Source organism: Lissotriton vulgaris, chromosome 2_1 (genome assembly GCF_964263255.1).
Source record: "Lissotriton vulgaris chromosome 2_1, aLisVul1.2, whole genome shotgun sequence".
Taxonomy (NCBI): Eukaryota; Metazoa; Chordata; class Amphibia; order Caudata; family Salamandridae; genus Lissotriton; species Lissotriton vulgaris.
Window position 1 is genome coordinate 87,663,997 of NC_141687.1, and position 27,313 is coordinate 87,691,309.

Genomic DNA, 27,313 nt, shown 5'->3' on the forward strand with positions numbered 1-27,313 from the left:
ACTTCGGCTAATTCTCTTGCATCTTTTAAGAAGATGTTAAAGACCTGGCTTTTTGCTTCATAATTGGTACTTGTCTGCCCCCCTATCGTCCAGCTTAGCACCTTGACACCTATTTTGGTTTAGAGCGCTTTACACATTTTTATCCTATCCTATCCTATCCTTGGATGGTTTGAAGTGTTTTATGTAAGTAACCTACAGTTTCCCCATACAGGGCATTGCCGTGATCCAACTGACTTGTTCAATTAATCAATCAGGTTTCTTGTAGAGCGCAACTACTCATCCGTCTGCGTCTCAAGGCGCTGAGGTCAAGGGGAGTGGATCTGCGGTTCAGTTGAAGAGCCTGATCTTGAGGTTCTTCCTGAATTGAGGCAAAGACGGTGGGTGCCTGAGATGTAGAGGCAGGGAGTTCCAGGTTTCTGCAGCTAGGTAGGAGAAGGATCTTCTTCCAGGCGTGGTCTTGCAGACCCGTGGGATGGTAGCCATGGACAGTTGGGCGGAACGGAGATGTCTGATGGGTGCGTGGAAAGAGAGGAGGTGGTAGAGGTATGCAGGTCCGGTGTTTTATAGGTGAGCGTAAGGAGCGTGGAGGCATTTCTTTTGTTGATCGGCACCCAGAGGAGGTCTCTCTCGTGACCGGTGGGGGGCTACGGCGGCGGATGTTCAGGATTAGTCTGGCAGAGGCGTTCTGGATGATCTGCAGTTTCTTTAGGAGTTTTTGGGTGGTTCCAGCATAGAGTGCATTGACGTAGTCCAGTCTGCTACTGGTGAGGGCATGGGTGACCAATTTCCGGGACTCGTGGGGATCCACTTGAAAATCTTCACAAGCAGGTGGAGCATGTGAAAGCAGAAGGACAAGACAGCGTTGATTTTGCTGTTCATTGAGAGCAAGGAGTCCAGGATGATGCAGAGGTTTCGTGTGTAGTCCGTGGGTGTGGGAGGGGGCTCCTAGCGCTGCGAGCCACCAGGAGTCATCCTATGCGGCAGGGGTAAAGCTCAGGATGCAGAATATAGTCTTATTCAAGTTGAGCCTGAGGCAGCTGTTCTACATCCAGGTAGCGACTGCCTTCATCCAGTTGTTGAGTCCATGGCTTCGGATAATGGCTGCAAGTGGAGCATGTAGATGTTGAAGATGGTGGGGCTCAGGGAGGATCCATGGCTCAGCTGGTGAGGAAGGAGCGGATCCATTCTAGGGCTTTGTCACAAATGCCAGAGCCGTGGAGTCTTGAGTAGAGGGTGTGATAGGAAACTGTATCGAAGGCGGCAGAGAGGTTCAGAAGGATGAGGGCTGCTGTTTTGCTTCAGTTGAGGAGGGTGCAGATGTCATCTGTAGCGGAAAGGAGAGTGTTCTTGGTGCTGTGGTAGCTTCTGAAGCCTGACTGGGAGAAGTCCAGGATGTGGTTTATTTCAATGAACTTGGAGATGTGGGCGTTGTTAGCCTTCTCATGTTTTTGGCTGGGAAGAGGAGCAGAGAGATGGGTCTGTAGTTCTTGAAGTCTGGCGGCTTTCTTCAGCAGGGGGTTGATCTGTGCATGTTTCCAGCCTTCAGGGAAGCTTGCGGACTCAATGAAGCAGTTAGTGGTGCAAAGAATTCAGGAGCAACGGAGGTGCCGGCTCTGTTGAAGAGGTGGTGAGGGCAGGGATCTGAAGGGGCTCCGAAGTGGATGGTCTTCATTATCCGGAGGGTGTCATAAGAGGTGAGGCTGGTCCAGTTGGGTAGGGTCTGTTGGGGTCTGGAGCCACTGGGTGCCATGGTTGCAGGGGGGTCTTGGGTTTCAAAGAGGTCATAGATCTCCTTGCAGTGGAAGAAGGTGGTGAGGGTGTCGCGGAAGTCTTGAGAGGAGGAAATAACTGCAGTTTCTGTGCTGCGTTTGGCAAATTCTTTGACCACGGTGAAGACTTCTTTGCTGTTGTGTGCGTTGGCATTGAGGCATTCCTGTATGGTTGTTTTCTTTGTTGTTCTGATGAGGTGGTGGCTTGTTAGCAAGACCTGGGTAATGGTTTCACCTCATCCCAGTGGGAGCCATCTGAATATTTTGCACATCATGAGCAGGATTCTGTGGCAGGCACTGCAGAATGCTATCATCTGTTCATTCATGGAAGAGGTGTTGTTCACAATGATCCATGAATCTGATAGGAAATCGGGAGAAGTGAGTTCGCTAGACCGCTAGTCTGTGGCTCAGTGGGTGTTGACCTTCCCAAATATAATGACCTCAGTTTTATTGCTATTGATCTTTAAATTATCTTTTTTCATCTAATCAGTAGTCCACGACAAACAATCTAGGAACATAGTTCTGATCTCTTCAGCATTTTTGGTGTTGGAGATGATCAGTTGAGAGTCAGCAGTGTATGCCACAATGTCAAAGTCGCATGCTCTGACAGTGACTGCTAGTGTGGCCATACAAATGTTGAAGCGAGCCGGGCTACGGGAGGATCCTTGGAGGACTCCACAGGTGATAGTGATGGAGCCAGACATGTGAGTAAAAATAACGGATGGAAAATAGCTGGAAAGTCTCACATTACCGGCTCTGGAAAAGATTCCAATATCACACATCTAATTAATATGGCATGGGATGCCGAGAGATCAAGGAGAATAAAGGCCGCGGGCCTACCCATACTCACACTATGCCTGCCTGCAGTACAGTCTCTGTGCTGAGGGACACTCTGAAGTATGACTGTGAGGGATCTAATAAGTCACTCTGTTCCAAGCAAGATGTGTATTGTGCATTTATGAGTTTTGGGGAATAGCAGAAGTGTGATAGGGCTGTATGAATGAATGAAACTCTTTGTTTATTTAGACCATATTCTTTAAACACAACGGGAAACCACAAAAAATAAATTACAATTCAATTCATTAAAACTTTCTTATAAAATATTCATAATAAGAGTACGGGATCCACAGCCTTTCCCCAATAGCAGCAACCTTTTAACCCAAAGAAATGTAATATTGTATATATTAATCTAAGTAAATAAGCAACAGTAACATTCATTAAAAATATCTTATCAAATATGTACATATTAAAAATATGATATCCACTTCCTTTCCATAATAGCAGCAACAATTCAACTCATATCAGTAGTATTTACATTAAACTGAGATATATTGCATAAGCTGGATGAGGGAATCTTAGAAGGAGGTATTGAATTACTAACCCCCCTTCAGTCTATCCCTCAGGAACATTTTTATGCCCTTCATGTAATTCCCCAATGCAATGGCAATATCAAGATTTGACATTTCTATAAGCATTACTATAGCTTGAGCTTGTGACCTTATGCCATATTTCTAGAAAAGTGGGCGTAAAAACACTTTCCTCAAGGCTAAAACTGCTAGACAATCTACCAATATGTGCAGAATATCATTTCTGGTTCCAAGCCCACATTTACAAGTTCCATCAGCATGTATCATTTCGGCCTTTGTTTTTCCCTCCAACAGCCAGGGGTTAATACCAATTTGTATTCTTAGTATTTCACACCTAAGCTCATAGTTCAGCAAGGTATCCAGGTATGGGTACCATGATTCCCTTGTACCTTGCACTGATTTTTTCATACTCAGGTATGCCAAGACATTCTTCCTTGTCTGTTTCTGACCTTGGAGTCTGAGTGAACTCTTGGTAAATTCTATCTCCATTGACTGCTGACTTAGAAACTCCTGTCTATAGCGGAGAGATTAAGGGTGAGTCTTTCTTGCTTCCCTAGCCCACTTGAGGCTGCTACTACGGATCTTCTCCCTACACCATTGTGAGACCTTCTTCATACCCCCTGGGTCCTGTTTCCAAAATCTTAAGAGTGACATTTGGATCTGAATGCTCCATGTTGTTGTTCCTGTCTCCATTCTAACAGCCTGGATCATTGCGGAGCTTGGCAGAGACAGTAAGGTTTTTAGGATCTTCCCTTCTTCCTGTTCCCATCTGCATTTACCACTTAAGTACAGGACTTCTGCCCCGTACAATATCTGTGGGGGGATCATTGCTTCATGTGCTTTTAGTATTGGACTGTGGGACATGTCCCCATATTCCTTGTTAAATTCTTTCAGACCGCATAGTGAAAATAAGGCTTTTGCTTTTTGGGCTTCTAGGTGGGTACACCATTTTAGGGCACTGTCAAACCAGAGACCCAAATATTTATATTCTTTTACAATCTCCAGTTTCGTTTGTCCTAAAAGCCAGCTAAAATTTGTATCTTTTTCCTCAAAGCATAAAATCTTTGTTTTGTCCATATTTACAACTAAAAACTTTGCCTCACAATATTCACTAAAAACATTTATTTCCTTTGTAGCCCGAGCTCCGTTAGGTCCAGTATCACAAGGTCATCTGCATATAAAAACATGCCACTTTATTTCCGCTCTTTTTAGGGCTTGCGCTCCTTTCCACTTCTAATACTGCTGGTAGGTCGGCCAAGAATAAGGCAAATAGCAGGGGAGCCAAAACGCAGCCCTGTCTTAGCCCGTTCCCTATCACTATTTTCTGTGTAAGAGCCCCTTGTGTATTCTTGATTACCTGTGCCCAATTTCCTGTGTAGTTCCTTTAAGAAGGCCAGTAACCCCACCGGTATACCTTACCTAGTCAAGCATTCCCATAGACGCTTGCAATTCACTGAGTCAAATGCTGGCCGAAAGTCAACAAAACAGCAATACAATTTCCCCTTCTGCTCTATTGACTTCCGGGCGAGTGCCCAAAGGGCAAAGCAGTGGTCTATGGTAGAGTGGCCTTCTTTAAATCCACCCTGTTCTACCGGTACAAATGGAACCTGTTCCGCCCAAGCTTTAAGCTTTCCTAATATCATTTTTGCAAAGATCTTTTCCTCAATATCTATCAAATGTATTAATCTGTAATTTTTTGGGGCATGCGTATCTCCTTTCTTATGCACCGGTCTGATTATTGCTCCTTTCCAATTATTGGGGATCTTTCTAGTTTCTAAGATAGCTTTAAACATAAGTGAGAAGAATTCTGCCCACCAGTTCAACTGTGATTTTATTATCAGGGCTGGGAGATTGTCTGGTCCTGCTGCCCTAGTTAAGTTCAGGGTTTTTATTGTATTTTTCACGTTTAGGGGCGAGAAATCTGCTTTGAGCTCTTCTACTAGCTCGCACCACTCCTATGGCTCCCCAACTTCGGGTTCTCTACCCAGACTAAACAAATCCAAGAGATATTCTTCCCATGCCGCCTCTTCCACCACACAATTTATTGAGGCGACTGGGAGTTCTGCCGCTGATTGTATCAGTTTCCAGAACTGGCATAAGTTCTTTGTCTCAATTGTCTCCAGCAGTTTTACCCAGCAAGTTTCTTCATGAGTTCTTTTTGCGCTACTGAATAACATATTATATTCTTTTTTTAGTTTTACAAGCTTATCAACCCTTTCCTGTTCATAATTCACCCTTAATCTACGTGCTTCTCTCCTTATCTCTCTCTTCTTTTTTAAGCAATCCTCAGTGAACCACTTTCCTCGTCTCGGAGTTACATTTTGGTGACTCTTTACATTTTTTCAGTCCTTTCCGAGTTCACCCTGGAGACTTTGAACCACTTGTTCTAATTTGTCCACATACCAATCTAAGCCCTGCCCTCTTGCATTTCCGAGATGTAGGTTCTGTTGTAATCTTTCCAACCTTGCTATATATTCTTCTGATAGCCTCGTTGTAATACTCCATCTGTTGATCGATCACTTTATCACTGGGCTTCAGGTGGACCTCTAAGGCTCTAACTGAAAATGGATATTGTCACTCCCTTCTCTTTGATATGTCCTAAATCCCTTAAGTAAGGCAAAATTCCATGGTGACATGAAAACATAATCTATTGGGCAGTTTTGTGTGCCTGGTTTAAATGTTTTCATCGCGGGACAATCTAGGGCTGACCTACCATTTAGACAGAAGAGGCTTTTCGTCCCCTAATAAATTTCCAGTTTTGTATCACGAGTTGTGGAGACACAGTTTGGGAAGGTTGCTCGGTTTATATCATAAGCCTCCAGTATCTCTGAGAACCAACCATCTGAGTTCTTTGGGTTTAATTTATGATTAAAATCTTCCAACAATAAAATTGTGTCCGTACCATACTTTTCACAGATTAAATCCATGTTTTATTTAAAATAAACCATTTCAACAACATATTCCTCCTGGTTTCCCCATTGCATGTACACATTTAAAAGCTTCAAATGTACATACTTTCTGCTGGTAACCGCTAAAGATGTCCTACATACAAGCAGCCACTTACATTTTACTGTAAGTTGGGTCACATTCTTTACTATTCTAGTTGAAAGCAATGTCATGATTCCTCCCGCAGGGCGCCCTAACCTTTGTTTCTTTGCTGGGCGGTGGAGTTGACGGAAGCCCTCGAAGTCTTGCCACAAAGCCTAGTTTCCTGGCATATGATCTCGGATCTTTTTGCTAACTTCTTTAAATGTTCCTGTTTTAATTGCTCTCCAAGACCATTTACATTCCAAGAAACAATATTTATGTCATGCGGCGTCCCCTTTACCTATTCGACATCGTCTAGGTAACTCTCTTCTCCAAGCTCCTCGATATACCTATTGGATGGGCCTGCCTGGCTGGATCCTGGACTCCAATTTCCCCACCATTTTTCTATGTCTGAGTTGTTAGCATCTATTTTAAGATTCCCCATGCTTTCACCTACTTCTTTCTCTATTATCCTCACCTGTCTCTTTCCTAGTCCAGCATGGCACCTTAGAAAATCCTTTCCTTGTGGCTCTTTTCCTTCTACGTCTATTTCTACTTCGTCTTCGGGTACTAACTGTATCCCTTCCTTTAGTACCTTTCTCTCCGCGTTCTGAATTGCAAACTTTACCAGGTCCGAGGAAACCAATACCCTGGTGACCTCCTTTCCTTCCCCATTTAGCTTAAATCCTACTTGTCACACATTTTTTGAGCCTATGCCTTTCAATTTTGGGCACTGGGCGAATGAGTGTAAGAGTTGTGCCTTGGTTAGAGGCCCACTCTTCCTCAGCTTCTTGCCAACTTTCCCTGTTTGCATAGGTACAAAATATAACCACTTATTCACTACACCCTCCTTTCTTACCCCAGTTGGTACCATACGTGACTGGCAGGTATGCCTTCTAAATCCTGCATCCGCTGTTTTACCTACTTGTGCCCTTGCTCCGTAACAAGCAATATTAATAGGGGTTTTGTCTTGATTGGTGCTATATACCGTACTTGTTTCTCCTGCACCATAGGCTTATTATTAGATTGCACCTTTTTCCCTTGCTTCTTTGGGGCCTTTCTCTGTATTATTTCTCTTTGGGATTTGCTTAGGATGGTTTCATGCTCAACTTAGCTGGGCTATCCTTAGCAACCCTACATCTTTTCGCTAGTTTGGGAGTTCTCTTTTTTTCTCTTTTCCTTCTAACTTGCCTCCCTCGGTTAAATATCCCATATCTAGCAATATCACCCCTTGTAATTACTCTCATTGGCCACCTTGAAATATAAACCTCCTGGTTTATTTTAGAGGGATCCACCATCGCTACCTCCTCCCCAACTGACGCAGGAGGCTGTGGGTCTGGGACAGGTCTTACCATTGCTGGCATTTGGTTTCTGATTCCTTGTAACTCCTCCTCAATCTTAAATAAATGGTTTTTTAAGATTTCATTATTTGACAATGTGACTTCTAAAAGCCCTTGAAGGGTTCTTTGTAATATTAGCATCAGGTCTATCATAGAAGAGGCTGGTGTTACGGAAAGTTCTAGGTTCAACCCTGAGGTTTGATTCAGTTCAACGCTTTCTTATTCCACCAAACTCAGGTTACCGTGTTGGGTCTCTTTCGCCCTTAGCTCGGTGTCTGGTATGACCTCGCCTTCTGTCCTTAAATCCTTGTTATTCAGTTCCGGACAGTCCTGAACTGTATTTTCTGGGTCCTGAGTAAATAGCCCGTGAGGTGATGAAGATAGCCGTGGAGACAATGGACCCTTTTGACCCAATAAGGATTGAAGAGACTGATTATCCAGAATTACCGACTCCATTGTATGCTCATCGTAAAATAATGAGTTATTCCCATTCCACAGTTCGACCTCTGTCTCCTCTATAACTGGGGACTTTGCTGGTGAGAATACTTTTTTTAAATGTTTCCCCACAAATTCTTTTAATGAATTGGAAGCCATGCCACCCCGTCTTGTGCTGGCGTCCTTATTCCCGTTACCTTTTTGCTTCATTCCTTTCTTAGGTCTTCTTCCTGGGCTCTCCATGCTTTCTACAGAGCCTCCCAGTTCCGCTGAAGAATCTTTTGACTTTGTCTTTTGCTCCTGGATATTTTTAGTCTTCCTGGGGGCCATTGTTAATGCCTTTATAAAACAAAGCAACCACCAGGTTATCAGCCACCCTATAACGAATTATCTCCCTCTGGAAGTATCCACCCAGATTATGGGCTCAGACCTTTGAATTAAGTGAGTCCAAGAACAGTCCACAAACCATGAGCTCCCTCACTTACCTCTGTTGTGTTTTGGTCAAGTGCTCGCCCTGTGCCCTTTCCTTTGCCACAGTAATTATATCCTCCTTTTTCTGTTGTGGTGGATACTTGTGTGCTTCTTTCCTTTCCCACGTTATCCTCAGTGCAACAGTTGCCCAGGTTTTACCCCATGCTGGCGGCTTGCACCCAGTGAGTTCTGGACGCAGCCGCTCTTGCGGGGACCCTGTGAGCACCGCAAGCACTCTCGATCAGCATGCAACGGCACAGCATGCAATGGAATAGTTCTTCGGTACGTTCCTCCACTGATTTCCTCGCGGCGTAGCTTCCCTCGCTGCAACGCTGACTTCGACTTCCGCAACTTCGGCGGCTTATGCGTAAGGCGGGGCTACGGGTACGGCACGGCAGGCACTTTCCTTCACAGCACAACAGATGATCAGTTGAGAGTCAGCAGTGTATGCCACAATGTCAAAGTCGCATGCTCTGAGAGTGACTGCTAGTGGGGCCGTACAAATGTTGAAGAGGGTCAGGCTAAGGGAGGATCCTTGGAGGACTCCACAGGTGATAGTGATGGGGCCAGACATGCAAGTAAAAATAACGGACGGAAAATAGATGGAAAGTCTCAAATTACCGGCTTTGGAAAAGATTCCAATATCACACAGACATCTGATTAATATGGCATGGGATGCCCAGAGAGATCAAGGAGAATAAAGGCCGAGGGCCTACCCATACTCACACTATGCCTGCCTGCAGTACAGTCTCTGTGCTGAGGGACACTCTGAAGTATGACTGTGAGGGATCTAATGCCACCCCGTGGGAGCAGTTGTTTCTAAATGTTTCTTCCAACTACGTAAAATCCAGAAGATACATCACTTGCTCACCCGGGCAGCATTGATACAAGCTGTGATTGGCCTAGTCCTGTCGCATTTAGATTATGCAAACTCAATCTATTTAGGCCTTCCCTCTTTTCAGATCAAGAGACTCCAGCTTGTGCAGAACCAGGCGGCACGATTGATATACCAACAACCTAAGTGGCAATCGGCCAGACCCCTGATAAAAAAGCTCCACTGGCTGCCACTTCTTCAACGTGCCACCTTCAAAACCGCCTGTCTCACATTTAAGTCCCTAAACTGTTACAGTCCTATCAGACCCCCCAGGATATAGCGGCATGGATTAGCAAATTTAGCGGCACAAATATGGAAATTTAGCGGCACAAATATGGAAATTTAGCGGCATTTGTGCGGCACTTTATTTTACTGATAATCATTCATTTTCAGCCTTAAATCAATGGAAAAAGTTTTAGCAGAGTATTCCACGTTGAAATAGGCAACCTGGGATATGGAACAGAGGAAGCAGCCCACAAGTGAAGGCTGTTATTGGAAATACAATCCTCCATTTGCTTTAGTATAGGTTCTGCCCATCAAAGATGCATTTACCAACTGCCATGCATGGGGCCTGACTACCTCATTAATTCACAATGCCATTTAGTCATAGCGCCATCACCAACTGCCAAGCCAAGCTACCTCCATGGGCCTTGGTGTCTTAAGCCTCTTCACAGTGCAGTGAAATCTTCATCAGCTGCTGAGCCAGGATCTCGCTTGTGACCAAAGCTTTCTTTGTAATAAGCAGACTTCCTAAAATGTGCTATTAATGTGAATGATTTTAAACTATCTACAAAAGTCAGGGCCTTCCATTATTTTCAAGGGCTAAAATATAACACATTGTTTTTTTTTACTTAAATCTATATATGACATTAATTAACAGTTGCAGACGATAGGTGGCAGTTTAGGGGAGATCAAGCAAACTCGGGTTGACACTAAAGGCTGATTAGATCACCCTTTTAGCGTTTATATATTTTAATTTGGTAATCTGGTAGTTTTAATTGGTTGTTCTCTTGCTTTTTAGGTCGAAGGCCTAAAAGGCTGCGCTTGCGCAGTCTTAGGCCGGAGATTTAATGAGTATGAGTAGCGCCGAAGGTCCCGCCTCCGTGCCCCATCTCTCCTTCATTGGCTGGCTTCCTAAACGGAGGCCAGCCATTGGAGGAGAGATCAGTCACTCCAATGTAGCCCCGTCCTTTTCGGATTTGGGGGCGTGATTTTTTGCGTTCTTTAGACAGTGACGTTGTCCGTCACTCAGAACCACAAAACCACGCCCCCAAATCCGAAAAAATCTCGGGGCTTTTTTCAGCCATTTTGAAGCTCGCTTCGAGCCCTACGGAGGTCGGTTTGGGTCGTGTGCTTCTGTTTTCGTCTCCCCCGGTCTGTTTCCCACCCCCTCCCGCTCTCCGTGTATTTTCCCATTTTGAAGCTCGCTTCGAGCCCTCCGGAGGTCGGTTTGGGTCGTGTGCTTCTGTTTTCCTGCGTGCCCCGATGTCCGTGTGTGCCTTCTTTCCCCTGTCTGTTTCGGTGGGCGTCTCTGCGTCTCCCCCGGTCTGTTTCCCACCCCCTCCCGCTCTCCGTGTATTTTCCCATTTTGAAGCTCGCTTCGAGCCCTCCGGAGGTCGGTCATGAAAAGAACATGATTCAAAATTATTTTATTTTTACTTTTCTAGTGCGGAAAACAAATTATGTTATACCTCCGTTTGAATTATGATTTTTTTTTTCATTTGCGCTCTCCTACAATCTTAATATCAGCTGTAACATTACCATACCACTATTGTGTAGCATTCCTATAGCGGCGTTTGCTATGCTTCCGTTGAACCCCATGTCTAAACAGTTCTCGCATTTCAAGGTAGCCCCCTCCCCGCCGGTGTATGAAGTGACGTCACGTCACCAGGCTCGACTCAGGCTAGTCCGTCGTCCATGCCTATGGTGTGGCATCTGTGCGGGTGCCGCTGATGGCGGCGGGCGCGCGCCTCTGTGGGTGACAGCTGGATTCGGGGGCTCGTAGGTGCTCCCATGCTTTGTGACCATGGGCTGCCGGTCCGCGCTGCGGGTGACTCTGCTCACCTTTTGGCTGCTGCGCTGGGCGGCGGCTCTTGTCAATGCGTTCCCAGGGGAAGGTGCCAGCGAGAGCCGGAGCCTCCGCTCCCTCCCCGGCTCAGGTGCTGATGTGACAGTGGAGGACGATGAGACGACAGCCGAGCAGGAATACTACGAGAGTGGGGCCCGTGACGACCGCCCGTCCAGGTGAGTGAGGGGGCTGGTGTTGCAAGCCAAGTGGTGCAGCTATCCCAGATAACTTTACAACTTGTACATTTGCATTTTTTTCTATTTGTATCTCTTCCCTGTGTGACTTTACAACTTGTACATTTGCATTTAATCCGAAGTCTGTATGTATCGCAACTGGTTCTTTTGTGAAGCGCCCTGACACCTTCGGTTAATGTTCGCGCTATAGAAAATCGCAATAAATAAAAAAAAGAGGTAACTGCACCCCCTTCCCCTTCTGCAGGGAAGGGGACGACAAGTAGAGCCGAAGGATACAACAACATGCACAAGATGGGATACAGTTAACCTGTATGTACATAGTGCAGTGCAAACGACAGTAGAACGTCACATGAGTTTGGGGCAATTAATGTGTCTGAGAATACAGTGCAGTCCAGTTTAGCTGAGTGTGCAGCCTATATAATGTGTATAATACAGAAGGGGGATCGTGTAAATATCCTTTGCACCAGGCTGATGTCATGGTGCAGGGGTCGTTTGACATGAGGCCAGGGCAGCTTCTGAAGTGATGGGGTGCAACGCAGCTGAGGCTAGGGAGTGCATGCAATCTGGCAGGGCTTCCTTGTTTGAGGGGTGGGCATAGCGTCTGAAGGGCATTGCGGAGGTGGGAAGATGTACAGCTGACTCTATGAGGACGTGTGCCGTCTGAGCCCAGGTGAGGTACGTTGTACGGTTCTATTCGACATCCTAATCTGTGCGCCAGCCTGACTCGTGGAGTTTTATTTTTTTAAGTACCTGTATGCAGTGAGAGAACGCGATGCCATGTTCCGTCAAAACGAGGAATGACGTGGTTTCTGTCTGCGGAGCGGGAGATGTTTCCTTTCCCCCAATTACTTGTATACCTTTCAGCAAAAGAAAGGAAGATTCCCTTGATGTGTCAAGAGATGAAAATGTACTCCTGGCTAGCACTAAGTTTACGACAGTACTTCCAATCTACCGCCAAACAGATAATTCTCTAGGCGCTTTACAAAATGGTTCCTTCCCTTCACCTGGGGGCGCCATTCACACCACTCTGATTGCAGGTGTGTCTGCTCTCCGCTTCCTGCCCACAGGCTTTGTGATTGGTTGCGGGCCTTTGTTCTCCAAGCAAGAAGCAGAGACTGACCTGCAAGCAGGTAACTTGCATTTATTTCTCTGATTTTTATTATTAAATATCAGTTTTTTTTATGTAACGTTTCCAAATGTATCCAAAAAAGCAGAACACCATTCCTGGACCTTTGTTTTTCAGCGTTTACACACTGTTAATGAACTGTTATTTCAGTCTGTTAGTTCGATTGTAGCTACCACATCAGAAAAAAGTGATTTGCACATGAAAAACCGGGGCTAGAGCGCTGCAGGACCCGTGATTTCCCTAAGTGAATATTGGTGCGCGCCGACTTTCGGAATTGCAGTTGAAAGAATGTGTTAACATGCCAACTGATCTCCTTAGCAGAAGCCATAGCTCAGAGGCACTGTCGTCAGCCTTTGATATGGCATGTTCCTAGCAGACAAGGGTTCAATCCCCAGCAGTATTGACCAGGTCCTCTTTAAAAACAGAGAATGCCAACGCTGGTAAACATGGATATGGTGTGAATTTTTGAGTGTGTAAACCTTCGAGTTTAATCATGTTAAGGTGATACACTTATAACTGTTCAAGATCGTATATCATAGTGGTGCACGCTGAGCGCCGACTTTCAGAATCACAGAATGTTTGAGAGTGTGGGAACAGCTGTGACTGTAGAGTTTAACTGGTTACTGTGGTGATTTGGCATGGATGGGTTGTGTGTGTTCTTACTATGAAAGCCGAGCAGTTCACCTTTATTGCAAGGAGCCCATACAGCCTTTTTTTCATGCTGCATTTCGCCCTCATAAAATGCACACGCTTGCTGATAAACAGGGACACCATGCCGTATTGATTGTAGAATGGTACGTTTTAACGTTAGGTAATGTAATGAATTAGCGCGATGTCTGCTGCTTATTTGTTTCACACTGCGGTATTATGACTGCTTTCAGGTCGTTTGTAGGGATTTAAACTCATGCGCGTGGCCGCTAGCTCGGATGGGCAGCCATACAACAAATGCAGGCGTGGCCCGCTATTAGATTGCAAAGTACCTCAGGGCATCTCGAAGCGCAGTAGAATCATGCATATACACAGTCCATGTCAAGATTAAATCACATGCTTCCGTAAGTACCAGGAAATCCTTGGGATGCGACACGGGGTGGGGGGGGGCACTTAAATACGGTTCTCTGCCTAACCCAAATATGGACTATGTCTCTGAGTGCATCACCATCCTTTTAACAGTCTGTGTGCGTGGCTCTGTGTGTGTGCGTGGCTCTGTGTGTGTGCGTGGCTCTGTGTGTGTGCGCGTGGCTCCTGTGTGTGTGCGTGGCTCCTGTGTGTGTGCGTGGCTCCTGTGTGTGTGCGTGGCTCGTGTGTGTGTGCGTGGCTCCTGTCTGTGTGTGTGCATGTGTGTGTCTGTCTGTGTCTGCAAATACTCTCCTCTACTCTCTACTACTCTCTAATGCTCACCTATTGCCATTGTAAATGACAATACCATTTATTTATGTTTTTTTTTAAAAATCAGAAAAAAGTCATTAGCCAATAGCTCTACCTTTAATAATGCCGAGACCATTGCATTGTAAATGCTTGTTTATTTTGAGTTTATTCACGGGTAATTTTCTACGTCTGCACAATATTTTATTTTGGAAATATCCTATTGTGGGAACTAGATACCACACCACAGCAAATAAACTAATGCCTTCTAAAAAACATACTGACGATGCAGAATGCACTAATTTCAGGACTATTAAAAAAAACATCCCTTAATCTTGCTAAAGCTAACATTCGGGCAATAGTGCCAGTAATTAAATCAATTAAATCACTACAAGAGTACACTTTTTTGCATTTTGTCATATTTAGGTAAGAACAAGAAGTCATTGTTAAACTGGATGTTTAGAGAGAATGGGGATCATCTTTCTCTAACATGCACAGGAAGCAAACCAAAAAAATACAAAATATTCAGAAAGACGCTTCCAAGAATCGTAATTGGGCCTAATATGCTTTTTCTTACCTCTCCAATGCCTGCTACTGCTACCCCCCTTGTATCGAAATATTCTACTAATCGGGTTCTAAAATGCAGCTTTGTTGATTTCCTTATCGCTATTTGGCTTCTGCACATTTTCTGGCATAAATGGTTTATTCCTAGCAGGACAGAGGTCTAGAATCAATGGACACGAAGGAACGATTTTAGTTATTTTCATGCCCCTTTTGTAGCGCACTGAACATCTGCCTCTGGAAACAGATCTCTTCCAGATCTCTTCCACAGGCAGAAGCTTTATCAGCCGCAAGGTGTGAGATTCCCTTGGAGCAATGTCCAGTCATCGTTTCCCAGCACCGTTCTAAAGCAACATGCTGACTGTACGGGTGAGACCTGATCGTCTTGGCTATGACCTTTCCCTGTGCTCACGAGCGGGAATCTTCATTTTTAACACTTTTCCAATAATACGAACGCTCGGAGCAAGCGTAACCTTCACAAAGTTTGCCGGTGAAGCACTACTTTAATTTTCTCTCGACTTTCTTTCAACTACGTTAAGGAAGCAGGCAGCTATTACGGCCGTGCAGCGCCACCTACACGTAGTGACGTGTGCGCGTACGACCAATCAAGTGACACCATTATTTGGTCCGTCTGCTGAAGGCCGTTTTTAGCGGCCAAAAAGGTAAATTTTGCGGTCATCGCGCTAGATCGTTGATTTCGCGATTATTTTGCGAATCGCGAAATCGCGAAATACTGGAGGGTCTGTCCTATGTTTATTAACAGTTTAATTGTGAGATACATTCCCTCCCGTGACCTTCGCTCTAAACATCAAAACTTGCTGGTTAGCACAAAGTTTAAACGCAAACGGCACGGCGGAAGCCGTTTTGGCTACCTGGCGCCACAACTTTGGAACTCACTCCCTTGGGAGATCCGTTCTTGTCCCCATTTGCTCCAATTCAGAAAACAGCTTAAGACATGGCTGTTTACACAGGCACACGAGTAATCCTATCTCACTGCTACCTTTCAGAACAGGCTACTCAGTATATTCTCAACAGCGCCATGAAACCTTGGTCTAAGTGCGCTTTATAAATTGGTTAAACATAAACATAAACATAAACATAATAAGTCACTCTGTTCCAAGCAAGATGTGTATTGTGTATTTACGAGTTCCGGGGAATGGCAGAAGTGTGACAGGGCAGTAGTTTGGTAGCATAAGCAGGTCAGCCAAGAGCTTCTTCAAAAGAGGGAGAATGTTGATGGGTTTTGCAGGCTGAGGGGGATATTTGTTTGGTTAGGGGCATGTTGAATAAGGCGTCCAAGGGACAGTAACAAGATCAGTAATGGAGGAAAAGATACATTTGGGACAGGGGTCATCAGAGGACCCTTGTTTTATAGACTGCATGGCTTTCTCGACCGGTGTAATACCTATGTTGACAAAGCTAGCCAAAATGCAGTGCTAGTTTGTAGTGGGCATCTCTGTAATGACTTTCAGAGAATCCAAATGGGTGTAAGAGCAAATCCGACATAGATGGTTTTGATCTTTTCCTGAAAAAAGAGTGATAAGGTAGAGCAAAATAATAGTTATAATAGAGCAGATTGTGAACAAGTGCCGGGATGAGAGAAATTCTTGCCAATTAGAAAAAAAATAAGTGGTTATTTTCTTCTTTGCATGTAATCAAGTGTTTACATCTAGTTTGAAGTATGTTTCTGTGGTACCTATGTAGGGCCAATATATAAGTGGGTTTATCAGATTCTAGTTTAGAGCGTCCCCGGGTGCGCTCCAGAGACTTGCAGTGCTATTTGTATACCCTCAGCTCGGGAGTGCACTATGTAGCGTAGGAGGTTCTCCTAACCTTATTGTTTGCTTTCAGTGGAGCAAATTTACCGCAGGTCTCTGTAATGTTTTATTAAAATGAGTAACGGCTGGGTTAATATCATCTGACCGTCCACGTGGCAGCAGGTAGAGAGTATTAGCCAGATTCTCAATGTTAATGAGTATCCTAGATCTGAACTTGGTGCTGCAAAACTTGGACTATGGAAGATCTTAAGCCAAGCGTAATCAAAGATTGGAATAGAAAGTGCCTCATCTGGGTGAGTGATGGGGGGAGGTTTAACAAGATATTGTTAATGTTAGTGGCAATTAAATGTAAGATTCGCCCACCAGAAAGAGTAGGACTGGTGACTTTTTGGAAGACGGCCTCAAGGTTGACTATTCCCAGTAGGTAGTTTTCACACTAAGGGCTAAATGTACTAACATTAGTGTTCGCGATTACCAAATAGCGAATATTTGCAAATCGCTATTTGGTAATCACAAACACTAATGTACTAATGAGTATTTTACATGTTTTGCGATTCCCAGTGGGTGACAAATGGCCCAGGTAGGTCTCAGTTTGAGACTTATTGGGAATTGCAAAAATAATACACATGGTTGGCTGCTGGGGTCAGCAGACTGTCATGTCTGTAATTGCTTTTAAAACAAATCTATCTTTTTTTAATGCAGGCTGATTTCCTTAAAGGAAAACGGGATGTGTTTTTTTTTTTAAAAGTGAAAAGTTTTCTTTTCATTTTGTAAGAGTAGGTAGTGGTCTGCCTGCTGTTAAAAAAAAATCTTCCAACCATCTCAAAGGAGAAGGGGCCCCTTGGGGACCCTTTCCCAATTGTGAATAGGTTACCATCAACTTTGAGTTGGTGGTAAAGTGCAAATGTTTTGCGATCGCATTTTGGCTGCAAAACATTCGTACATACCATTTCTATTCTGTATTTGGAAAGAATGCCCACAACACCCCTCCCAAATACAGAATCGCACAACCTTATTGCGATTGGATAACGAGTTATAGAATCACAATTTGGACTTTTTCGGGTTCCGTTTGCGAAAGAAAATACGCTTTGTACATGTGACATCATATTGCTTATTAATTCATCCATGTTATAGTGACATGTGGAATTATTTCGTCTACACAGACAGTGCTCTATTTTATTTGATGATTTTATAGATGAAAAGTGGGGATTTGTCACATCCTGCAGTTGTTGGTCTGTGCCAGTGTGTGTACTGCAATTGTTGGTGGTCTGCGCCGGAGTGTGTCCTGCAGTTGTTCGTGGGCTCGGCAATTCAGTGTGTCTATGATTTATGTCAGTACATTAGAGAACTTACAGCGTGTGAGGGCGCACATGGTGTACAAAAGTGTGCACTTGTATGTGAAAAATAACACTGAATTCCTCAGTTTCCATTTGAGATACATCATCAATTTCCACTCACTTGAGGAAAAATGTATTTCATCTCTTTCAGATTCCTGGTGTTTTATGGAAGTCGGGTCTTGTTTTTCGTTAGGGGTTAGTGAAAAGATGGAGGTTGCGATCACAGGCCCTGTTTTTAGGAAAGAAAGAAAGAAAGAAAAAAGTCAAGAACACCATCTACAGTTCAATGTGCAATCATCAAATAAAACTGATGAGCAATAAAAGAGAAAAGAGTATGATGAGCAAACTTAGCTTCAAAACAATAAAAGTGCGTTGCGAATACACAGGAGGCTCAATTTAGTAATTTTTTCATTTTGATAGGTATAGTTTTTATTCATTTATTTACCCAAAAGGTGCTGTAATAAAATGCTCAATGTAGCATTAAAAATGTTCTCACGTTTATTTCAAAGCAGAAAGCCTCAGTAGCTGAGCTAATTTGCTCTTCATCCATCAGCTCTTCTGACACACACAAATACACACATACACCGAGACAACGCAAGGTTTCAATCAGAAGGTCACACACCTCCCTCCCACGACAGAAGAGCACCTCAAAATTAGCATTTTCCTCCCTTTCTTGCTGCCTTTTGCTGTCGCTGGTCCGAGGAGAACCACAAGTACCAGACTGCCCTGCTCCTTCTGGCGCCCATCAACAGCGTCAGCAAACAGCGCCTGGAGGCGCTTTAAAATCGGACGCGGGCTCCCGCAGCGCAGGTCCTGCTGCCTTTCTGCTGTCACTGGTCCAAGGAGGACCACAAGTACCAGACTGCCCTGCTCCATCTGGCGCCCACCAACAGCGCCAGCAAACAGCGCCTTGAGGCGCTTTAGAATTGGACACGGGCTCCCGCAGCGCGGGTCCCGCTTTTCCTGCCTTTCTTGCTTGATTCTGCTGTCACTGGTCCAAGGAGGACCACAAGAACCAGACTGGCCTGCTCCTTCTGGCGACCACCAACAGCATCAGCAAACAGCGCCTGAAGGAGCTTTAAAATCGGATGCGGGCCCCAGCAGCGTGGGACGCGCGCGAGTATGCCCGGGCCAAGGGCGGGACAGTCTACGCCCGACAGAGCCCGGAGACGCTCACGAAGCTTTTACCACTCTAGTATGTAGTAATAGATTTTCAATTCTGGCTGACCTAACTGATCCGTTGGCAAATACCTCCCACAATGGAGATGGAAGATATGCTATGGGCATGGATAATGCAGTGAGTAGCAGCCTCAATAATCATAGGTGTATGGATGATCGAAGTGTAACCGGCACAGTGCGCCTGTTGCTAGCAACATACAACAGAAAAGGCTTCTAGATGACACCGTCTATCGAACAGTGTCTAATAAGCTGGTAACATTGATGGATGAGATCAGGCCCTCAAAGTGTCAGCATTCTCAGTGATACTATAAGTAAGGTGCAAGTAGCAGTGGATTTGATTAAATCTTGAAGGGGCTTTTTATGCATGCAGCGTCGACAGGCCTTTTTCAGGCCTGGAGTAATGGGGCCCGTGGCATCTCCGACCACTCCCCAGTGGAGGTACTTGCGTGGGGCCCGGAGAAGGATTGGCCTCTGCCCCCAGGGGCATAGGAGAAACTAAAATTCTGGGGGGGGACAGGGACAACCTTTTGGACTTTCCACTGACCCTATACAAATCACCGCCCGTTAAACAAATACAATCGCATAGATCTGAAGTGAAATATTGAGATAAGCTGGCATGTAGTCACAGCTAGCATGTATACTTTATTGTTATTTACATTCACAAAGTAATCATACCAAATGTTAAGAAAACATGTATATGAATCTTCCATCTTGATGCACCAAGCAAACAAAGGCTGCTGACTTCGGGTGAGGGCGTCATGTTTGCAAGTGCATTATGGTTTAAAAAGTACCTGCTGCTGCATTTCTGGTCTCCAGCAATTTTCAGGCAACAATAAAAATGAGAAGATAACTTCGGTGATTAATGTTCTTTATTGAGAGAGATCGGAGGGTTGTGTAGTGGAAGTTTTGACTCATGGTAAGGTAGCTACAGTGGGGTAATATGCCTGCTGCAAAGAATGTGTACCACGCAGACAGAAAATGCATATCATGTAAATAGGTCAGTGAGTTACTGCTTTTGTCTGAGAGGTTCTTTTGCTATTTGCAGTTTATCATTGAACAGTAAGCTAGTAATCGTCACCAAAGAGCTGCATGAAAACTGAAAGGTATAGATTAGAACATTATGCTTTTTCCCCAGTATTTCATTATCCTAATGTTGGAAAATGGATTCATTATGATGGAAATTAATTCTGATTATTAAAGAGAACCCACAACTATGGTGTTATGGTTTAAATTCTGAGTGTGTGCTTTTCTAGTGTTGCAAAGCCATCCTGTGTCCTGGGCACTCCCTAACCTTTTGTTGACTGTTACTGGTGGTACCTGACTCTGACTGACCCAGGCCTCTGCCTAAACAGGCCCAGGGCCAGTGCTATGCTAAAAGAGACACTTAAAAATACAGTGAAAACACCTACATACACTAGGGTGCACTATCGGTTAGGGTCCCCTATGATTGGCATGACCTCTCCTATACGGCCCTAGTACATAATCAGGCATGGGGATTGAAACTACCTTTAAGTCCCTTGTATATATTAGGGCTTGGTGCTTTAGAGGGCAGCAGCCCTTCCTGCACTTGCATGTGAGCACTGCGGAAGCCTGAGGTTAGTTTAAAAGTAGGCCTGTGTTGCAGGACTGCTTTTAAAATGCAAATTGTGCCCAAACTTGACTTCTGGTTGTGGGGCACTTACAAATTAATAAACTACAATGTTGGGGCATATTAGGTATCCTCAGGGTTTCCCCCAGGTGTCCCAGGGGTGGGGGTCGGGTATCTACAAGGAGGACCCTTATAAATTGGTTTTATATGCCCTGGGTTTAGTGAAATTGCACATTTCACTGCCTACATTGTAGTAAAGTGCTTCCCGAAATTGGGTTTTGTGCTAGGAGCACTGTGAAGTGAGGCTCTGCATTATTTTGATATAACTAGAACCCCTAAAGTCTTTCTTGGGTATTCCAGGGTTGGTGGGTTCTGTAGGTATAAGCAGGGTCCTTATATAGGCCCTGGTATTGGAGAAATTGTCCGGGTCATTTTTCCATTGCAGTTCTCCAGCCCGTAGGTTAACATTGCTAGAGGTTATTAATTAATAACAGGAGAAATGAAAGCCATAAAATTAGGATTAGAGGACTCAGAAGAATGTTACTGAAACATTCTGCAATGTGGTATTGTTGAATTTATTCTAAAATGTACAGACAATACGTTATAAGACTTTCTTGTCTATAAGCCAAGCCACAATTCAGCCCTCTAGTGCTCTGCCTTGATTGGTCAGAGGTAAGTGGATTAAAATGGCTGTTTGAAGAGGTGACAAATGACCCATGGTTTTAGGAAGCCTTTCTGGGAGGAGAGGTTGATGGGCATGGGAATGCCAGAGCCAGGGGGAGGGGTAGTAAATAATGCTCTTCAAGGGATGGAGGAGACAAACTGGAGAAATCACTTTCATTTACACCTCTACTCCCGGCCCCACAGCCGGATAGGGGGGATTCAGGAGTAATTCCCAGATGTAAGGGGAGTGGACCTAGGTAGATGAAGCCATCCTGTAGGCTGGTTTAGTTAGTTCTGCTCCCTCTACTGGAAAATCAGCCATGATGAATTTTGGAGAAATTGTGCTCTCTGTGAGAAAATAATGCCACACTTTTGAGGATGTGATCATACCCAGAAGCGTTGCCCTGCACCTCATTGGACAGGAGTGACCTCCTTCTTGACCCAGAGAACTTGGAATAAGTATCTGAGAGGGACAGAGCCACTCAGAAAATACTGCTTCAAACTTGGGAAAAGAAGGGTCCCTGCTGAGGAGTTTGATTTGCACCAAGCAGGCCCTGGACTCTGAAGATTGTACCTGTTGCACAATCTGGAATTACAGCCCTGTGGACTACCTTGCTTCAAAAGGATTAAAGAGTGGACTCCCTGCAAGTTGAAGGTTAACAGATCTCACCTGGACCACCAAGAATCCCCAGCCTGGAGAACTACGAGTGAATTTGTAAGAGTTTTGTCCAAGTGGATTATGGGAACGGAAGTCCCTTTCAAGGACCATCTTGGAGATTCCAGACCCTTGGAGTAAACTTTGGACACTTTGAGACCCTTTGGAAAACTTCAGGAAAAAGCTCCAGAGGTTTGGAGAAGTTGGAGCAACTTTGGAAAAAAGCTCCATAAATGGACCGACTCACCCTGGCTAGCCAAGCCGGCAACCATCAACCATGAGTTAGCCTGCCGTCCAGGTTCCTTCTGCTGAAAATCTCCAGGGGCCCGACTTCCAGAATTTGATCGAACCCAAGGTGGCGAATCCTGACTGAATCCGGCCTAGTGAAAAGCGTTGAGGGACCCGCAAGAAAAAGCTCTGTGAAAATTTCTAATTCCGAACGTAAGAAAGGTGACCGGGACCAACCACAAGAGCCAAGCCACCAACCATCAACTGTGTGCCAGCCTTGATCCCTGGCTCATACCGCTGGAAAGATTCAGAGGTTGGACTTCCGTAAGTTTTGACCGAGAGCTCGTCGTCACAAGGCAAGCCGGCGAACCCTCACCGAATCGCGGTGGGCCTGAAACTTTGACTTTGAGTAGGTCTAGCGTGACCAGATGTACCAAAAGGAACTATAAGTTTCTATGTGTTATATAGTGCTAAATCTTTAAAAAAGTTATATCCCAGGTTCCCTACATTGGATTTTTTTTCTTTTAAAAGAGAAAAATACTTCCTATTTTTATAAATTGGTGTTGGATTTTTATTGTGTGTTGGGTCTTAATTATTTGCTGAATGTGTGTTTTTAAATGCTTTACATACCTGTCTTTGAAGTTAAGCCCGCCTACTCACAGCCAAGCTACCAGGGGTTGAGCATGGGAATAATTTTCGAAGACCGGTACTGAGCTGAGGTAGTGGCCTTAAGGCCAGGGACAGATATACATTTGCCCCTACTATTAACCCACTTTCAAACATCCAAGTCAAGTCAAGTCAAGTCAATAAATTTATATAGCGCGCTACATACCCAAAGTGTCTCAAGGCGCTTGGAGAGGGGTGGGGAATTACTTGTCAAATATCCACGTTTTAAGTTGCTTTCTGAATGCTAGGTGGTTCTGAGTAAGGCGAAGGTGAGTGGGAAGTGAGTTCCAGGTTTTAGCTGCCAGGTAGGAGAAGGATCTACCTCCCATGGTGGTTTTGTTGATGCGAGGTACAGTGGCAAGGGCTTGGTTGGCGGATCGTAGCTGGCGGGTGGGGGTGTAGAAGGACAGTCTTGTGTTGAGGCATTCGGGTCCGATTTCGTAGAGCGCTTTGTGTACGTGGGTTAGGAGCCGGAAAGTAATCCTCTTATTGACGGGGAGCCAGTGGAGGTTTTTCAGGTGTCCAGAGATGTGGTCTTTACGCAGGATGTCTAGTATTAGCCTGGCTGAAGCGTTCTGGATGCGTTGGAGTTTTTTCTGGAGTTTTGCGGTGGTACCGGCGTAGAGGGTGTTTCCGTAGTCCAGACGGCTCGTGACCAGAGCGTGGGTAACTGTTTTTCTAGTTTCGGTGGGGATCCAACTAAATGTTTTTTTGAGCATGCGAAGAATGTTGAAGCAAGATGAAGAGACGGCGTTGACTTGTCTGTTCATCGAGAGTGAGGAATCCAGGATGACGCCCAGGTTCCGTGCGTGGTCCGTCGGGATGGGTGCTTTTCCAAGGGCCTCTGGCCACCAAGAGTCATCCCAGGCAGAGGGGGAGGTGCCTAGGATGAGGACTTCTGTTTTGTCTGAGTTCAGTTTCAGACGGCTATGCTTCATCCATTCGGCTACTTCTTTCATTCCTTCATGCAGGTTGGTTTTGGCGATGTTAGGGTCTTTGGTGAGTGAGAGGATCAGTTGAGTGTCATCAGCGTAGGAGATGATGTTGAGGTTATGTTGGCGTGCGATGGCCGCGAGGGGGCTCATGTATACGTTGAAGAGGGTGGGGCTGAGTGAAGATCCTTGTGGTACGCCGCAGATGACTTCAGTGGCCTCTGACTTGAATGGTGGAAGGCGGACTCTCTGGGTTCTTCCGGTGAGGAACGAGGTGATCCATTCCAGTGCTCTTCCTTGGATTCCGATGTTTCTGAGGCGTTGTAAAAGGGTGCAATGACAGACCGTGTCGAAGGCTGCGGAGAGGTCGAGGAGGATGAGGGCGACTGTGTCTCCATTGTCCAGTAGAGTTCGAATGTCGTCTGTTGCTGCGATGAGGGCGGTTTCAGTGCTGTGCTTGGCTCTGAAGCCGGACTGTGAGGAGTCGAGGGATTTGTTGGTTTCGAGGAATGTAGCGAGCTGGTTGTTGACCGCTTTCTCGATGACTTTGGCCGGGAATGGAACACTCTTAAACAATACTGTATACAAGTATGGATGACATTTGACTCCGACACCCAGTAGATGTATGTAACATTTCCTATACACAGATTTACACACCTATGATTGATTGCCTCTGTGTAGTGTGAGTGATGTAAAGTACGGACATCCTGCACTGGTATGAGTGGCGCTATATAACAAATTAAATGCATCTGAGAGAGTGGTTATGGAGACTTGAGCAGCACTATAAAAGGGTGGTAGTGAGGGAATCTGAGGCGGAGCTGGGTTGTTGAGAACCAAGGCTGTCTATTTGATTTCAGGTTCCTGCATCCTTCATCCACCAACATACTCTCCCTCCACATTATCTCACTCTTCCAGGTTCTTTCTCATCTTTGCTTTCTCCCTTTTCTTTTCACCAACTTAAATTACGCTTCATTAGGTTGCAGCCCACAAAGGAAATGCCAGAGTTGCTAGTCTGGTCCTTTCTGCATTGTATATCCTTCCTGAAGAGCAGATACAACCTTTTCTCTTCTTTCTGCAAAACACAAGGACACAAGCCTTCTCCCTTCCCCATGACGTAGCACAGAAACATACATATGGACAAAATAAGGGCCACATGGTCAACCTCATTTCAAAGTCCCTGCCTCCTTTCTACCCAAAACTTAGGGACTGATTACGATGGCAGGCGGACCTCAGTCCGCCCGCCATTGAATTGGGGAATGAGACCGTTCGCCTACAAAGCGGTGGCCCCAAGATAGTCATTAGAATGCAACCGCCATTATGGCGTTCGCAATGCCTATCTTTTAAATTGGGGCAGGCGCTGCTGGCTGCATCACCCGTCGCAGTGTAAAAAAAGGGACATCTTACATACATCACTGCACTATGTGGCAGTGCCACATGGTGCTGTGATATGTAGGGGGCACCATAGGTGCCCCTCAGGACCCATGTCTGGGGGCTGTGGGGTAAAGGGGTCTGCTACGGACCCCCATTGTCCTTTTCCACCAGCTTTTCTATGGCGGGTGAACCACCATTGACAGGCTGGAGGGTAAAGGACATCATAATCCCTACTTCGGTGCCTGGTAGGCACTACCAGCATTGTAGGAACTACGAGCCCCTCCGCCACACAGGAGGGCTCAAGGAGCCCGTTTGGTGCGTGGTGATCCGTCGTTCCAACTGCCAGGGAACCACCCGCCATTGTAATATGGCTGGTGGTAATACAATCACTGATGGGGGTGAGACCATCACAGACGGGTAATGTGGCAGTCCCACCGCCATTATAATCACCCCCTAAGTCTGGTGTGCATGCAAATCCTACATTGCCAACCCCTGGTAAGTTGCACTACTAGTGCTGAAAAAGGCCAATGGAGGCACCAATGAGTGAGGTGGACTGGCCTAAAGGGTCTTGTGACCTCAGTGACAAAGTCATTGTTGCTCTAGTGTGTGCTTCTTTGCATGCCTGCCTGCAAGACTGGAAGTGAACTGCATGGATAGTGGTGGATAGGCCTTCAAGGTTAAGCATACTTGCCACCGTTAGGGTCCACCTGCTGGTGCTAAGACACCAGGGCTTCTAAGGTCTATGGGGCCTTCTAAGGTGTAGCATCGGAATGAGCTCTGTCAGGAGTGTGGTCTGGTGGACTGGTCATGAAGGCTGAATATGGTTCTCCAGTTCCAAATTTGGCAGCTCTGGCCAGAGTGCCACATCCTCTCCTACACTGAACACCATACTGCCCCACTGGTAGAAACTCACAATGGCTTCAACTACAACCCAATTGTGCTGAGAGTCAATTCAAAGTATGCATTAGACAAGAGTAAAATGCTGCATGAAAAAAGTAATAACACCCTGAAAAATGCAAACATGCATAGGGAATATGCAAGGATGAGCAAAGCATGTGAAATGTAAGCAGGAACAACATGGTTACCTTAACGGTTTTAAACTCATTATTCAGAAATCAGTAAGTGATTTTGCCTGATAAGTTCTGGACATGACTACAGAACCAGGAAGGGGCCTGTTTCAATGTTGATTGCTTATATCCTTACAAAATGTAAGCAGTTTGGTTTAAAAAAGACCACATCCCTAAACACAGAGCTGAGGTACAGATTTTATAAGCTAAAATAATTTAAACAGTTAAACGATCATATTAAACGTTTTCCACTCTATCCATCAACCGGGTATTGCAGTCCCTTTAAGAATGGCGCACTTCTCAACCCTGGAAAAACAATGTTAGTCAAAGAAAGAAGATAAAAAGAAAGTAGCGCTTCCACTGGCAAACTATTTAAAGTGGTGCTAATGTGTGTGGGTGCGAATAACACCAATCTGGCCTGTCTGCGAACACTCTGTATTGCTTTATTTGGTTATTTAATAATTTTTCATATTTTGATACTTTTTTCTCTCTGTCCCGAGGTTGTACTTTGGAACAGAAAACGGTCAGAAAATGGGGACATTTCCAGGCAAAGTGTCCTGCTCGTTTTTGGATCCATTTAACAGGGAACAAATAATGAAAAGGAGAGGCCAGAGAGAGTACGTAACAGCTGTCTCTTGAAATCAGCACTAAAGGAGGAGCGAGACAGAGACAAAAAGAGATGGAGAGAGGGCAGCAGCCAGAGGCAGAGCAGAAGCGGTCACTGTCCTTGCCTTCTCTAGGCATGACGGAAAAGAGACAAGAGTTTGTTTTCCTTCTCTGACCCTCCCAGACCGGCCAAGCCTTATTGCAGCATAACAAAGGGCAGATGGGGAGGGGGGCTCTTTGACTGCAGGCAGGACATAGGTTAATTGCAGGGCCATTAGGTAGCGCTTTTGCGCGCTAATGGCCCTGTGAATAATTAAAGGGAGAGGGGAAATTCTTTTGACCAGGAAGACGGTCACCCGGGCACTCGTCACCAGCCGACTGGACTACGGAAACGCCCTCTACGCCGGAACCATAGCCAAGATACAGAAAAGACTCCCAATGCATCCAGAACGCCTGCGCCCGTCTCATCCTGAACATCCCCTGACGCAGCCACATCTCCGGCCACCTGAAGGACCCGCACTGGCTCCCCGTCAGCAAGAGGATCACGTTCAGGCTCCTCACCCACGCACACAAATCTCTCCACAACCTGGGACCCAAGTACCTCAACGACCGCCTGACCTTCTACGCGCCCACCCGCCAGCTACGTTCG

At 45.4% G+C, this 27,313-nt stretch overlaps 2 protein-coding genes across 4 annotated transcripts in view; one reads left to right on the forward strand and one right to left on the reverse strand.

Moving 5' to 3' along the window:
• Positions 1 to 27,313, reverse strand: part of LOC147729619 (uncharacterized) — a 148,841-nt gene that overhangs the window by 86,797 nt on the left and 34,731 nt on the right. For both annotated transcript variants that reach the window (XM_086954498.1, XM_086954499.1), the window contains exon 3: positions 17,831 to 17,938. In XM_086954498.1, the coding sequence (XP_086810624.1) occupies positions 17,831 to 17,938 (108 nt within the window). The remainder of the gene's footprint in view (positions 1 to 17,830; positions 17,939 to 27,313) is intronic.
• The window catches only part of LOC147729620 (uncharacterized), a 96,261-nt gene continuing 87,770 nt past the window's right edge, over positions 18,823 to 27,313 (forward strand). For both annotated transcript variants that reach the window (XM_086954501.1, XM_086954504.1), the window contains exon 1: positions 18,823 to 19,006. In XM_086954501.1, coding sequence (XP_086810627.1) covers positions 18,989 to 19,006 — 18 coding nt within the window. In that variant the 5' untranslated portion in view covers positions 18,823 to 18,988. The remainder of the gene's footprint in view (positions 19,007 to 27,313) is intronic.